Here is a 15,941-nt window from a genome sequence, read left to right on the forward strand (position 1 = left end):
GAATCATGGGATGGACATAAATGAGCAACCATTAATATTTTATTGTTACAAGCTTCCTATTAAAAGAAAAATCAACCAAAAGCTGTAAATGAAAATTTAATTTCATCTCCCACTAATCAGGTTACCTGTTTAATTTGGTGATGATAATATTGCCCCAATTTATGAATGTAACAACCTCTCCCTCTGTCAGGGTCTCTGCATCTGCGCCCTCGATCAGGACTCTGGAGCTGTACCACACAGGTTTCAACCCAACATCGGCATTCTGTGAATGATGATTTTAATTTCAAAGGATAGATTGTTATTATATAAGCTGACTAAAGCTAATGGAATGCTAGAACACTATTTTATTTATGATAGCAGACAGATGAAGATAGAAGATGGACAATAAAAGTAATGCAGAGTTACAGTATTCTTCCACAACTCTCTAGTTTCTTGTTCACAGGTGTTGCATGCATTCCTCTGAGAGTACACTAGAAAAAATCCTATCTTCTATCAAATACTAGCTCCAGCACCACTGATAGCATACCCCTTTTCCATAAGGTCCATATATCTTTAAGATCTCACCGGTAAAAACAAAGGTTTTCTCATGCTTCCATTTTGCTATGCAAATTCCCTTCAAAACTAATTTCATAACTCTCGCTTTTGTTTTTTTATACAATTAATATGGAAATATATATGGAGCTTCTTCCAGCTGCATATATTTTTAAAGACAGAAACCAGAACTATATCACTTATAACATTAAAAAATATTCAGTTTTAAAGCATCTCAACAATCAAGATAAACTTTTTTTTAAAAGGCAGACAGTTCTGAATTCAGACTTCATCAGCTGGTCAAGAGTTTGCCATTTGTTTCTTCTGGTCAGTATTTATTTCATTATATTCTGGAGGCAGCATTTATTATTAATATCAATGTTTTAATAGGTTGGCTTGCATCTGACCAAACTTCAGACTTTTTGACCCTTGAAGAGTAACTCAAGGGTCAGCTCAAGGTGCAATTTTCACTTGCACCTGCTCAAAACCTGTTTCCTTGTTATCAGCCATGGGGAAGAGGGGAAACTAGATGTCTGACTGTCAGTTACAAGAAATGGTTACAGGAACACTCAGAGCAACAAAATCAAAACAAAGAAACGAAGGAAAGCCTCAGCAACGTTCACTTGTTTCTCCGTGTAACTGTATATATATCTAAGAGATGCTTTCAGTGAAGCCTAAGTACAATTTGAGATGCTACACTCAAAGGAAAGCATCTTTGTTAACTGTAGTGCAAAACAGAATTGTATCTGTAACATACTCCCCTTCTTATGGAATATTATTCCGTTCAGTGGATACTAAGAGTAACAAATTTGCAAGTTCTTATTAGCCTTTGATAATAACTATTTGCTATACAAATGTAAAAGTCTTATTAAAACAAAACCCAGAGATCAGTAGAATTAACAGGTTAGCATAATTCTCCACATAAGTCTAATTTTATGAATTATTTAAAAAACATCTCTTGCATTCCTCACTGTTATGGATAAGCAGTGTCTACTGTAGTATATCCATAAAGCTTGAATAAAATTTTATATTTAAATTTCTCTGTGAAAAATAGTATCAATAACAAAAAGTCTGAGCAGCACCTCATACTTCTAACACCTCAACTCTTCTGAAAACTACCAGAGAGGCCTTTCAATGCACCTTTTGTGTGCACTCTCCATATTTATAAAAGCAGCTTCCAACATGCTCTTAAAGGAATAAACACCTTTATTTGTTGCCCAGTTTTTGATAATTCTGAGGAAAAAAAAGAACATCTTGGGTTTATCTCATGCTGTCTGAACAAGGTAAAAGCAGGACTCTCCTTGCTGACTGCTCCAAGTCAAGGTACTTTCCAAACTTACTGATCTGCAATACCAGAATATTAAGAGAGTAAAGCAAGAACCTTTGGATGTTTAGCCACTTCTTTCATCTCCTCTTGAGCTTCAGGAATATTTACTGGGACCACTGCATCTTTCAGTAAAGCAGTGTACCGAGGTGCTACTGGATCTATAACCTACAGAAAACAAATGAGGTGGATCATGAATATATGACACTGACAGAGAAATAAGATGCTGTACAAAACAATAACCACAAAAAAGGAATATTAACTGGTATTCTTTATGTTACTGCATTTTTTTAAAGTTTGCTTTAATACCACTTTCATCCAAAGCTATAGAATAGTGAGAAAACAGTGGTAATAGTTCACAATTTCCAATCTTTACTAGAATACTCTGAGTAAAAACTATGGATTGGGTACTACTGACACCTGAAGTAACCAAAACTATGACCCACTGCCTCATAGGGAAGACATCAAAATATGTTTTGATATAGTTTTACTACACACATAGGCTACTACATCTAGAACACTTTCTCTCTTTCTGAATTTAAAGCAGTAATTTATCAGTGGAGTTTGTTCTTTTTCCAGCAGCATCAGACCTGATCCCATACTTATTTTCCAGGTCAGTACTCCAGCAGAATCTGGGACAGACTTGGCTATAGAGGAAGCACCAATTAAGTCTGCAATTTTAATACAGACACATTAGATACTATAATAAGGCAACACTGTAACATTGACTTCATTAGGATTTCTACAACATGAGATTGGCAAGAAAAAGGTGCCACTTAAATGTCTTCCTGGATTTTTACTGCCTTTATCAAACTCAGTTGCTGTAGTTTTTCACAGCACTCTTCATACCTGAAATACTGTTTTGCAAGTATTGGCTCAGAAGCACTTATTTACCTAATTCAAGTAAAACAGTCATCTAAGGCCAAAAGCAGTATCAGAGATCTACCAGTTTAACTGGAAACTAATATAAAGGAAAACACCTGCTTTTATTAATATGAAGTGACTTTTTTTCCCCTTACTTTATTCCTGCTCAAGTGAAAAACTACAGTTACATATTTTTCTATATTTTTGAAAAAATATTTAGCATCTAATTACTTGACATTAGCAAGGTAATACGATGATACACTTTTAAGAAGTCACATATTTGTAAGTTAGTAGTCACTGAAGTCAGACTACTAAATGTTTGATGCATACTTTAAAAAAAGACTTGTGTTTGTATCTCAAAATGTAGGTGTATTATGTGATTTTAATATCATAATTTTGATATTAAAACGACTGAATTTTATAGTGTTATTACCAGGCTCTTTATTTTACTTATTAAAACTGACAATCCTTCCTCAGATGACTAATGCTAAAAAAGCAGCAGGATCACATATAAAATATGAGCTCTCACACTGATGAAGTCTTTGAGCTCACCAACCTGTAAGCATCCAATTGGTTTTGTTCATATTGCAGATTGCACAGATACATGTAAATGAAATTGGTCAATAAGTTATGGTGCTGTCTAAGGGGCTGAGTCAGAGGTCTAAGAAACTCAGTTTAAAAGCCAATTAAAAAACAAAAAGAGCCCTGAAAGTTCATTGTGGGTTTTTCCCCTCAAACCAGTCATTACTCATAAATGTATTTATGCAGCAACAGAAAGAACCAATTCATAAACCTATGTGTATGTAGCAGATAAAATGCAAAATATATGAAGAAATACAAGACACATGCCAGACAAGCAAAAACTATTAAATGAACGGATTTGGTTACTATCTAAGCAAAACCAAGCAGGAATCCCAATGCAAAATAACAGGTGTTTCCACAATCACACAAAATATGCAATCCGCATTGAAACAATTCGCCTTATTATAGTGTCCAAGCATCCGCTGCCAAAAAGCGACTAATCATGTCAAGATGCAATATTCCTGATTTGACATCCAGTCAGAAACTTCAGCAGTGCTGGCTTTATCTCCACAGGCAGGATATGCAGCACGTTAGTCCTTTTGCCACAGAAAGGAAACGCGGCCAACGTGGATCAAATCGAGTCAGATTTGTGTTCATGTTAACAAATAAGTCAAACCAGAAATGGGTAATTCCAATTAAAACTTAGGAATAATGCATTTTCAGTGGGTTTGTAGAGCTCCTGTTATACAAGCAAATGTGACTGTGCTATGAAGCTGCAAAATGATAGCTTATGCTATGTATGCTTACAGCACTGTAAGCTATATGCTAAGGTAAAAAGCATTAAGTAATACCTTCTTACAGATAGCTCGCAGCTTGAAAGCAGAAAAATGAAATGCAGGTTTCATATCAGATTTACAGCAAATATCATTATCTTTTCCTGTACTAAGGTAAGTAAGTATTGGCATAGGAGAATCAACAGGATTAGTGCTTCTTCAGGTTAGAAAGGGGGGAGGACATTCCATTTTCCTGAAAGTGTGCCAAATGATGCAACAGACTGCAACTGCTACTTGTTGTGATAAGCACTCCAATGAATGCTGGATTCTCTACATATCCCAGAAAGAGGATATTGGGAGTAGCATCAAATTCAAGTCAGCACATACCTTTTTATTAAAGGACCAAATTTTATCCCACTCCATATTCACGACAGATCGAGAGGAGCCCTGGAAAAAAAAACCAAACCAACACATTAATATAAATATTCTAGCTCTTAGATTCATTTAAAACAAAGTCCTTAAAGTATAAACCCTCTATGATTTGCTTTAATCAAAACAGTTTAGAAAGGTATCTTAAGCTGCCAAATAATCACTTTTTGAAGTAAGAAACCTCAAAGTCCATTTTGCCATTATTGAAGCAGTACACATAAAAGGAGCAAACCTTCATAAAAAGAAACATCCCAGTGACAAGCTTCACAAAAGCTTGTCCTTATCTAGGGAGATTCAAAGAATCAGAAGAGAACACCCACCTGAGCAGCAATAAACTGTTTTAGCCCTTCAACTGTCATGCCTCTTCTTAAGACACCACGTACAGTGGGAAATCTTGGGTCATCCCTAGTAGAAAAATGTTGCATTAGTGTCACATGCTAAATTCTACCTATTACTTACACTGATAAAAAAACTTAAATAATACTGCCACGCACAAAAGGTGCAGCTTCAGTGTATTTTTCTCAGTGAACTAAGAGCTAGATGAGAAGATCTAACTGAAAAGATTGAGCTCTTATCCATACAAAATGTACAGTGCAGGTTTTCTTCTACTTCACCTCAGGAAGGGAAGCCATCTGTCAGTGAAGTGGCTCCTTTCCTATACGTGTGAAATCTTAAGTCTCTCAAAAATGGGCAAGGCAAAAGTTATGTCCCTATCCCATTACTTCTTTTCCTATCACAACTGAATAATGGAACCTTAAACAGCAGGGCTTGATTCTTTCTTGCTCAAGAGAAACCAGAAACAGGTGAGTGACCATGACAATGTTATCTCTTGATAACATGACAGAATTCTATGATTTTTTTTCTCTCTAATGCAAGAAATAAATAAAAATACCTAATCTGAAATGTAACATAAGAGTTGGTGGGGAAAAAATCAAACCTTGCTGAGGACCTAAAACATGGAAGCATAGTGAAGGAAAGGTCATCATAAGATGAGCTATACCTCTAGGAAAAAATAAAATGCGGGGGGGGAAAGGATAAATTTGGCTTCAGCAGAGGGGCTCCATACATAAGGTAGGAATCTATGCTTCCAACACAACTGACAAATAGAACCAACCAAAAAAAAGAGCACACTTGGCACATGTGAGCATGACAACTAGGAAGCCTAGAAAATTGTGTAAAATGATGCTCTCATAGGTTGAGCACAGAATCACCTAACACCAGCCCAGGAAAAGCACTACCAGCAGCTGGCCAACTTTGAAGAAATCCATGGATAATGCTGACTCCTGTACTATGAGGAGATGACTTCAGATGGTGTGGTCCCACAGCTAGCCCATTGTGGGAACGGACAAAGGAACCCCTCTGGACTCTGAACTACTTGCAGAAGTGTAAACCCACAGTTCACCCTTTCTAGGTAAATACTGAGGCTACCAGGCCACCAAGCACTATCTGCATAAACAAAATAACATGAAAAAATTAACAGAAAGAAGGAGGGGGAGGGCAGGTGGGAGTGAAGTAGGATGGATTTGACAAGATGGATAGGACCAGAAGTTCTATAATCCAGGCCTCCTTCTGCCATTACTCAGGAATGCATCCAATGACTCAGAGTGGAAAATGTGTAAGTGGCACCCGCAGCAAAAGCCAGAGTCCAAAAATAAGCTACCTCATGTTTATTACAGGACATGAATATGTATGCACACAGTTACTGCAGAGTAGAAAACAGACACACTGTTCGTGTAGAAGCCACTGTAATTAATCCGTGTTCTTAAATATTGATTAAATATTCATTCATGCTGTCCAAAACCGAAAATGCATGTGTCAGTCACAAGTGCCTTAGGGAACAAGCTGAACTAGAGACATGTAACATACCATCCATCCACAAGCCCTTCGTTGACAAACCACGTAAGCTTTCTCTTCGAGAGCACAGTGTTGTTGAGGTTTAGCCTGCTATACTCCCATATACATGGTTTCCTTATGCCCAGTGCCTCAATGATCCAGTAGAATTGTTCATCTCTGTCATGGTATTCAGTTGTTCTCAATGCATGTGTGACACCTTCAATACTATCAACAATAGGGCAGGCAAAGTCATACGTGGGATAAACCCTGAGAAAAAAAGACCTTTAATTAGCAGGGCAGAAGAATAAAACACTTTCCTCCGATGTAAACATTTAAACTAAGCATAATTTATATTCATGTATTACAAATATTTACAAACATATGATCCTGAAAACTTTCAAATCAAGACTAAAATAACACATACACAATGAATTTTCCACAAAAAAATTCAAAGGGTAATACATTTTTAAAACAAAGAAAGCCTTAAAGAAATTAATTGATCACAGCCTTAATATTCAAGCCTAAAAAAACCAACCCTACACTGCTACCATTCTTTTCAAACACAAAAAATGCTGACTTATAGGGTTTTTCCTTAAATATCAAAAGGAATCATTAATAGATCAAATAATGAGCAAAGCTTTCATGCTTAAAAACAAACCCCTACCCACAGACAGTTTTACTATTATAAGCACATTAAATCAGTATTTCCAAAAATGGAGTTGTATAGCTGGAAACAGAGGTTTCACACAGGTGCTGAACCATATCCTTGACCAATTTAGTAGGCTGATTTCAATGCACAATGTAGTAAACCTTCATTCTGCACAGAGACAGCAGTTGCTGTGAAAGTGGAAGCAGCCACCCAGTTAGCAGATCAAGGATGTTTTGTAGCAATGTAAAATTGCCATTATTCTGTTTAAGCTCTGAGAGCTAGAGCAAACAGCTTTGTTGTCCAAGATACGGCTGTCATACTTTGACTCAAAGTTCTCCACTGCATACAATTTGTGGTATTTACAGACCAAAACTGAAATAATATTCACTGCTGACGATGACAGTCAACTCACAGGCTTTAAAAGTCATTTGCAGAAGTTTCAGAAAGTCAGGAGACTCATTACATATTCAGATGGAAAAATGCTAGCAGGTTCCAAGAATTAAAAGAAGTTTACTAAGGAAAGGAAAACACCCTGAAAAGAGCAAAAGCTACTAGCTACACAAGGACGAAGTGGACATACTTGTAGGTACTTCCAGTACGAGGGTGAGGCTGGTTTTTACAACGATAAAGAGTTGGATCCCTCATACATCCATTATTACTACTCATATCTATTTTTGCTCGTAGACAACAAGTTTGTCCGTATTCTGTTCCCTTTTTCATTTCTTCCCACATTTGTAGATTTTTATTAACACCTAAAAACAACAAAAATAAAGCATAGAACCACGTTTTATTACTGCAGTAACAAAAAATCAATGTCACCCCCCTCTTTAGATACTGGAATTCATCTTCATGCACTTCACATGTTGAATTTTTTAAGTAGTAATAAATGGTGATGAATTCATACATATGCAAGTTTGTTAAACCTGTCTAAATATACACTTATTCCAGCCTTGCAGAACAAAGAACTAAATGCTTACAAGTTCCTGTAAGGACCTTAAATCTATGCAATTAGTCATCATATTAACATAATCATTTTGTTAATAAAAATCAAGTTTTGATGCCAAATCAAAAAGACAACAAGGCAAGACCGACGCTTAAAATATCTTACAGTTATTTCTGTGTTTAGATTCCACTCTCTGCTCACGTTCTGCTTTCATTTGTTCTGCAGGAGTATCATCCACATATGCCTTCCCTTCTTGAATAAGCTTCTCAGCATATTTCATTATTGTTTCAAAGTGGTCTGAGGTATATGTAAATTGATCTGGTTTGATGTGCAGCATTGCAACGTCTTCAAGAATAACCTGCAAAGTGTGAAATTGTACACTGTAACATTCAGGAAAGCAAGTTTTCTTAAATCTTTTATCCTCTTCGTGCCAGATGTGATGCTTCTAATGCTCCACTGTCTAGGAAGGATAAGCCATAAGAATAAGCATGAAAGAAAAGAGAGTCATGCACTTATCATTCATTCACAGCCTATAATTACATGAGATCAGACTTAAAGAAGGAGGCAGGACAAGAAAAGGAGATGAAAGCTGAAGCAAATTACTTATTACACACTAAGGAGTGACTATGCAATGAAAACAACAGTGTACTGCAAGAGTTGCACATCTACATACTGCAAAATAAACATTTGAGAAAGGGAAGAAATATCTTAGCTATCAGTAAAAGGCCTTTAAGCTTCTTAAGGTAAAGTTGACAGCAATGTCTTCCAAGCATAAGACTTAAATGTAATACTGATGCCATAAAACCCTTGTGCGAAAGAAATGTGCAACAGTAGATCTGCATGCCATTTACCCCTGAACTAGCTGCACAGTGAATGGATTTTTCTGCTGTCTTATCATACCTTCTCAAAGTCTTCTTTCTCTTTTTCTGGATTTGTGTCATCAAATCTCATAATAAGTTTTCCTTTAAAATTAACCTGGTAGTGCTGATTTAGCAGGGCAGCTTTGGCATGACCAATATGCAGATATCTAAAAAGGAAATAAAAAATAAATGTATACACTAGGTCTATTTCAGCTAGATTTCTTTTTTTTTTGTGAGAGAATGAGAAAGAATGGAAAGCAATACCTAAGTGTAACAAAAAAAAGCCAACCTAGGATATTTGTGGAAATACCATACATTTATGAAAGCATATTATGTTTCTTCTACCATAAACTTAGTAGTTAAGTGTTAAAACTATCTAAATCTGTAAATTAGAGTGTCACTATGGATATAAAGACTGGACTGCAATTATCTCCAATTTTACAGACTAACTTAAACCAATTGCTGATGATACCCAGTTGCAGCTACCAGATAATCTGAACCTACCCAAATTCAGAAGAATGGAATTTTCTGACATGGTGGTTGCAGAGTATTTTTAACATAACTATAAAGGTACTGACATTTTCAACTAAATATAAATCCCCAAATTCACAAAATGAAAATCACTTTCAAAAAAAAAAGGTGTCCCTGAAGAACAGTGTTTTAAATAAAACACCAAAACTAAGACACTGAAAATTATTAAAGTAAGCTGAGAACAGCATTTTCTACACGTACATAATACATAATTTATAATATTTGAGTAACAATTTATACTGGACTAATAGAGTAAGAAACACAACTACAGAAGTCACATGATGCTGAACAGCCAGTTTAATGAAGAAATGTAATAATGGAAATTTTACAGGTCATCAGGCAATTCTAAAAAGAAACAGGAAATGAAACGCTGGCTGAAAAATGAATTTATTACACTGGCTCATCACATCTCCTCTATGTGATCTTTAAGGGGTTTGTGCTTTGGTATTCCATACAGTCTGGACCCCTGGGCCTCCATCTGGTGTCAAGCTTCCCCAAGGAAGGCCATCCCACACATCTTTCCCTTCTCAAATCTAAGCTTCCTTGAAAAGCACCGAGTCCTTTGACCCAACTCGCAAAGCCTGTACATACACATCACAGCTCCTGGCAGTGCACACAGCACCATTATCCATGTAAATGTCATCCTCCTGCTTCTCCTCATCCCACTGCTGTGCAGAAACATGTTACCTGCTGGCAACTAATCTCCCTATTCCAAGTTCAGGTAACAGTGCAATGAAGTATAGAGGAGAAGTGAACATACAGCTCTAATGCAGACAAAGCTTTAAACACTCATTTGGCTTAACAGCCTTGTCTGATAAGCTGATTAATATCCTCATCAAAGCACACTTTTTTTTTTTTGAAGACAAAACACAAATAGAACCTTCTCAAAGTATTCATGTTTCTTACCCACTTGCTTCAGGAGGGAACCTTACAATGACCTTTCCCATCTCTGCACCAGGAAGTTCAACAAACTTCCCAACATCCGCTTTCTTTTCTTTTTCTGTTGCCTTAAAAAGAGATATAATTACAGATTGCATTAGCTATATAATCAGATAAAAAAACTCTAGATAATAGCTTCTGTATCAAGGTCTCCTTTCAAACCAGACAAGAAAAAGCTGCCATACTGGACCCCAAATTCATCTCTTCGCAACTTTGACATTACTCATAGCACAACAAAACCAGATCAGTTCTGGAGTTTTAAGTTATTCTGTTTTCCAGTCTGATCCAGGACTCAAAAGTCCCACCAAGCTGTCTAATTTATTCCACAAAAGAAAATAGTTGCAATCCAAGTTTTTATATCTCAGTGTTCTTAACCTGAACATGATCAACAATTTCAATCAACTGAACAGTACAATCTTTGCAGGTCAATCGGGACCTCTTTGAAAAAAGGAAACAATATATCTAAAGAGCAGTGCTGATTAAAAGAAGAGGTGCCAAATTTTCATGATTCCACTTAAGGACTGGACTACACCACTCATCCCTTTCTAAATTTGAAAGTGACAGCTTTAGCTGTAAATAAGAGTTTACAAAAGTTTAGTTTACTGCACAACTGGTTCCTTTTAATTTTTAATTCTCTAACTTAAAATAACAAAATAAAGTTTTCTTGCGGTGTATCCACAAAATTAAAGCTACTCTCTCCAGAGGATCTCAGTAAACCTTACCATTTTAACCTTTGGTGTACCAGCAGCCCACTTGGCTCCTACTGACCGAAAAGCATGTTGTACCTCAAGGAAGTTGAACCATCGCTTTGCATGCACAGGAGCTTTGTTTTGCTGTAATTGCTCTTGCCATATGTTATTATCTGTTAGAAAAAAAATAATTTTTCAAACTACTAGATTATAAAAATAAAATTATTACCAATAGCAGCTTTTTAAGACTAAAAAAAATTACGATTTTAAATAATCTACTTACTCTCTCTTCTGAAGACATATTTAGTCAAAGGGACACGAGCCATTCTAAAGAAAATTAAATAAACAAACTCCCTCCAAACTCAAAACATACTGCAGTCTTTCTTGGATTCATCAAGGCAAAAGGTAAGAGGGAATGGTGAATATACATTTTTCTTTGTATTATCCACCTCAAAATTAGTAACAACTTTATTTCAAGGCAGAAATACAGGATATCCCTCTATTGTGTCTACATTTGATATTTTCTAAGTTTTATCATAAGTGAAGCTTGTATCAATACTCTCCTTTATTTTTGAGGGGCTGTATTCTCACAACCTAATTTTCAAGGAACACAACTTCATTAGACAGATTCAGATGGGGAAAAGGAGAGAAAAAAAAGGACACTTCCTTCAGATTTCTCTCAAGAGCAGCAACTTTGAAAAAATACCAAAAGCCGCTAGCTTTTAATCTTGATTATGCACTTTACTTCCAACAGGAATTTCATTATACTGCATGGTAGATTGTCACCCATCACCTTTAGACATAGAGCTAAGAGAATATAAAAACTAAACCCATAAAAAGAGATCATCAAAGCTTCTTTTAACCTTCAAAGACTATTTCACAGAGTAACATATACCTCTTCTAATAATTCAAAGTAGACCAAAGAAATTTCCTCTACTAATATAATATCATGGAAAGGTCCATGTATATAATTTTACATGGTACATTTTCATACTTAGGCAACAGGTAATAAAAGACATTCTTACAGTTAACACAAAAGAGGTTATAAAAAAAACCACTTAGGGATTACATCTCATAAATTTCCACATATAACAACGATTAAAAAAAAAAATCTAGGGTTTCTAAGCTATACTATTGCCACCACTAGTGATGCACAGGTCAAAGCAGTGGACATGATAGTATATAGTCTCTCATACAGCTAAGAGGTACTACTAGCAACCACAAAAAAAAGGAAATTTGGAGATTCCTGCTATACACTGATTGCAAGCCAATGAAACAGAGGACATGTACTGATACCTTTTAGTACAGCCCAGACACACAAGTCTGCAAGGCTCAGGGAGTTCCCGACCAAGTAAGTTCTTAGGGACAGACAGTGGTTGAGCTCTTGGACTGCTGAAAGAAACTGGCTGGCAGCAGATAACTTTGTGGCACTGAACTCCAGCCAATGGTCAATCTAGGTTGAAGGGACAAAAGATAGCTAAAGTTACTAAAGGAATGAGAATTAAGCTCGTTAGACAACTGAAATAACATACAATCCATTTAATAGTTAAACAGAAAATATTAACAGGATCATTAGTATTAAATATATCAGATAATGCATCATAATATATGTTGAAAGAATGCTTAAAATAAATTATACTGAAAAATTCATCCAGAATAATACTAAATGATTAAACTTAATTTCTTCCTCCAGCATGAATTCAAGCTGCTGAAAATACCAACTTTATTGAAGTTACTCCCATTGGTAAAATAATCAGCAGTTCTTAGGTACTTAATTATCACACAGAGCATATAATAATCATCCTTATCCTTTAACTATTCAGATACCATATTTATGACTTATTTGATCTTCCTGGTACTGTTACTGGTTAAGTATACCACTTTCCCCTATCTCTTCCTCATCTCCTTTCAGACTTGAAGCAATCAAACCCCTCCTCCGCCACATCCCACCCCTTTCTCCATGCAAACCAGTCTTCTCCTATATCTTCATACATAAACAAACAAAAAAATATTAAGAATTAGATTGGGTAATAGTGTAGCCCTCTCTATAAATTGCATCCCTCAACCCTGTAAGAGACTAAGTGTCTCTTCTAGTCCTCTGGCCCTATTTCATGTGGAAGTGTTCCGTAAACTGCAACGGGAAGCCTTCCAATATTCGAGGCAACGTGGCAGGCACAGATGTAATTACAACCACCACAGAATTCAGTTCAATCGTTTGCAGTTATGCTCCAAAATATGTGCACCACAAATGCAGCTGTCACGTTACTTCTCAAAGTACAGCTTTTATTTTTGAAAGACACGAAGCAAAAAGAACCATTTTATCAGCAACACCAGTCTTTAAAGTGTGTTTGCCGAGGGCTGGGCTTAAGTTAAAAACTAGGGGTTTGTACCTAAATAGCTACAAGATAACCTGTAACTTTTTAAATGCCTTAAAAGCAAAATACTAAGACAACACTTCCCTTGAGACCAGCTATAAGGGCTGAAGAGTGATTACCACTAGTTTCAAGTAGTTGTAGAAAAGACCTGAATCAAGTCCTTCAATCCCTTCCCCAGTTTCAGACACAATAAATTTCAATTTGTTAGTTTCATTTACCAACTTAAATTGGTTGATTATTCTGAGCTAGACTCAGGAAGAAACTGGATTCAGGGTTTTGTTCATCAAATACAGCAAAAGGGACTTCAGCATTTCAATTTCACAAGGTGTTCCTTGGCGTTACACTGAAGTGTTACAAGGTAGCAACTGATGGCAACAGAACTAACAAAAGTGAGGAGGGAAAAATCACATCTATCACCTTCCAACTTGAATTATCTTACCTTAGTGAACTGTCAGCTTAAGAGTTGTTATTGCAGGGGTGGGCAAGGGCAGCCCTTTCAAAGCTCAGGCTTTTTACTCTTCTTTGTAAGAAGGAGAAAGCTTAGCAAAACAAAACCCTCAGCAACCCACAGAGTTGGAACCTCAGTCTGACAGTAAAATGCAGAACAATAGATACAAGTTCAAAAACAACTAACCCAAAACCAATTCCCCCCCAACTTTGAATGCAGGCCAAGAGAGAAAAAAGGTTAAAAAAAAAACCGAGAGAGGTGTGATTCAAGGCCAGGTTGGATGGGGCTTTGAACAACCTGGTCTAGTGGAAGGTGTCCCTGCCCACAGCAGGGGGTTGGAACTAGATGATATTTAAGATCCCTTCCAGCTCGAACCATTCTATGATTCCTTCTCACCTCAGTGTGTTCCAACAGATTTGAGCCATACAACCCGGCAGATGCAGCAACTCTAGCCAGATACCGAGCTATTGAATTCACATCAGTAAATGAAACATGCCTAAAAAAAAAGAAGAGGCAAGACATAGGTCTATTAAATTACTACCTCCACTTCAACTTTAATTGTACACACATAGCTTAAACATGTGTAAAGCAAACACAAAATAACTTCGGGGTGAACCAACAGGTACCAGCATAAAAAAAAAAATAATAATAAACCTAGCAAAAGAATAAATAAGTCCTTGTTTTCCTATCACCAGATGGAACAATAAGCTCCTAAACATAGACAGAAATAAAGAAAATAAAACTCTCTATTATTCTTTCAAATAATAAAACACTCGCTCCACGTTCTGACAGCATAACCTGAGCTATGTATTTTCCAGAATATAAGGAGCTAATCAATATTTGTTTTCTTTTCATAGAAGAAGGGTGACTTTGAAGAGGATTCTTAGACAATTTACAGAAGAATTCAGAAGTCTTCACCGTGGTTTTAAGGGCTAGATTCAGGGAAAGAAAAGCCTCTTAATTTTTTTACTCACTCAATTCATACTTCATTGAGACCATCCCTTGATGAACAAGCTTGCCTGCCTATATTTCTTCTTTTTACCCTGTCTTCTCCATATAAAAGACTAAATTTGAATTTGTTTTTCCCATTCTCCTTATGAAAATTCTCAATAGATCTGGAGAAAAAAGGCTTTCCAAAGAGCATACTTCTATGTTTTCATCTTCCTTTTCTACCTTACATACAGTATTTAAAAAAGCTGCATACTGTCAGAAATCTATCTTCCAATTCATCTAAGATATATTTGTATTTACTAAAGAGCTTTGGAAGAAACAGGTATTACAGCCATCAGTTCTCCAGATAACATTCATCTCTACAGTCTCGCGTAGGTGTAGATTGAAAAACAGAGCTCCAATTGCTTCTAAACCAGCATTGACATCAACAAAAGGAGTTCCTCTAAGTGTTCTTCTGAACATTTACTCAATTTAATGGATTGAATGCTACACTCCAACTTTTCCAACCAAGGTTACAATTCTGTTCTGTCACTGTTCTGCACTTCCTTTTATACCTGCATCCCTGCATCCTTTATAAAATCAAAAGAATTTTTGGTAGCCCTCAAACCTCGCAAAAATCAATTAAAGTTCTCAAAATTATACAGAAGACTTCTTGATATATTAACAATTAGAATGAGTTCCATTTTTAGTACAAATGGATCAGTCAGTCTCATTAGGTTAACTGCATTAAAACCTAAAGAATATAGTCCATTGTGGAGAGGGATTTTTCCCCTTTTTTTTTTCTTTTTCTAGCTTTTCAAGCATCCAGGATCCAGTACATAGAAGACTTATAAAAAACATAACTAAAAACAAATGCCACAGTAGGGTGTTCAACTTACACAAAGTATGTCCTATTATAATTTGACACTGCTATCAGATTTTAATGAAGCTTTTTCAAACTGAGGAAAACAAAACATTTTCAGTACATTTGCACTTGAGAAGTCTGTGAAATGTATTTTTATTGTTTTCAGTAATTCATACTAAAACAAAAACCCATGATTACCCAAGCAAAATTGAATAAATAGATGAAATGGGACAATGTTACTCTGAGTAAAATTTTACTTGTTCTTGAAGTTATTTTCTTCAGAAAAAAAAATACTTCCACCCAAACAGGGCTAATTGGCCTCTTTGAAGAAGTTATAAAAGGCTCTTTGCAGTTAGTACCTGCTAACTCCAGGGCTAAGTAAGGAAGAATGAACAGGGACAATGTAATGTTACAGGCAAAGAGTGTCTCTTCAAAG

At 36.0% G+C, this 15,941-nt stretch overlaps 1 protein-coding gene across 7 annotated transcripts in view; it reads right to left on the reverse strand.

Annotated features, from left to right (window-relative positions):
* EPRS (glutamyl-prolyl-tRNA synthetase) overlaps positions 1-15,941 on the reverse strand; it is a 39,684-nt gene that overhangs the window by 18,512 nt on the left and 5,231 nt on the right. For 4 of the 7 annotated variants that reach the window (XM_027681721.1, XM_027681718.1, XM_027681716.1 and 1 more), the window contains exons 3-15: positions 14,107-14,206; positions 12,184-12,340; positions 10,921-11,060; positions 10,166-10,266; positions 8,769-8,895; positions 8,034-8,226; positions 7,506-7,677; positions 6,310-6,543; positions 4,764-4,848; positions 4,402-4,461; positions 4,093-4,113; positions 1,913-2,023; positions 126-262 (exon numbers count right to left, since the gene is read on the reverse strand). In XM_027681721.1, the coding sequence (XP_027537522.1) occupies positions 126-262; positions 1,913-2,023; positions 4,093-4,113; positions 4,402-4,461; positions 4,764-4,848; positions 6,310-6,543; positions 7,506-7,677; positions 8,034-8,226; positions 8,769-8,895; positions 10,166-10,266; positions 10,921-11,060; positions 12,184-12,340; positions 14,107-14,206 (1,638 nt within the window). The remainder of the gene's footprint in view (positions 1-125; positions 263-1,912; positions 2,024-4,092; positions 4,114-4,401; positions 4,462-4,763; positions 4,849-6,309; positions 6,544-7,505; positions 7,678-8,033; positions 8,227-8,768; positions 8,896-10,165; positions 10,267-10,920; positions 11,061-12,183; positions 12,341-14,106; positions 14,207-15,941) is intronic. The other 3 variants (XM_027681722.1, XM_027681720.1, XM_027681717.1) reach the window with 1 other exon arrangement.

Source organism: Neopelma chrysocephalum, unplaced genomic scaffold, assembly GCF_003984885.1.
Source record: "Neopelma chrysocephalum unplaced genomic scaffold, ASM398488v2 Primary Assembly neopelma1_61b, whole genome shotgun sequence".
NCBI lineage: Eukaryota > Metazoa > Chordata > Aves > Passeriformes > Pipridae > Neopelma > Neopelma chrysocephalum.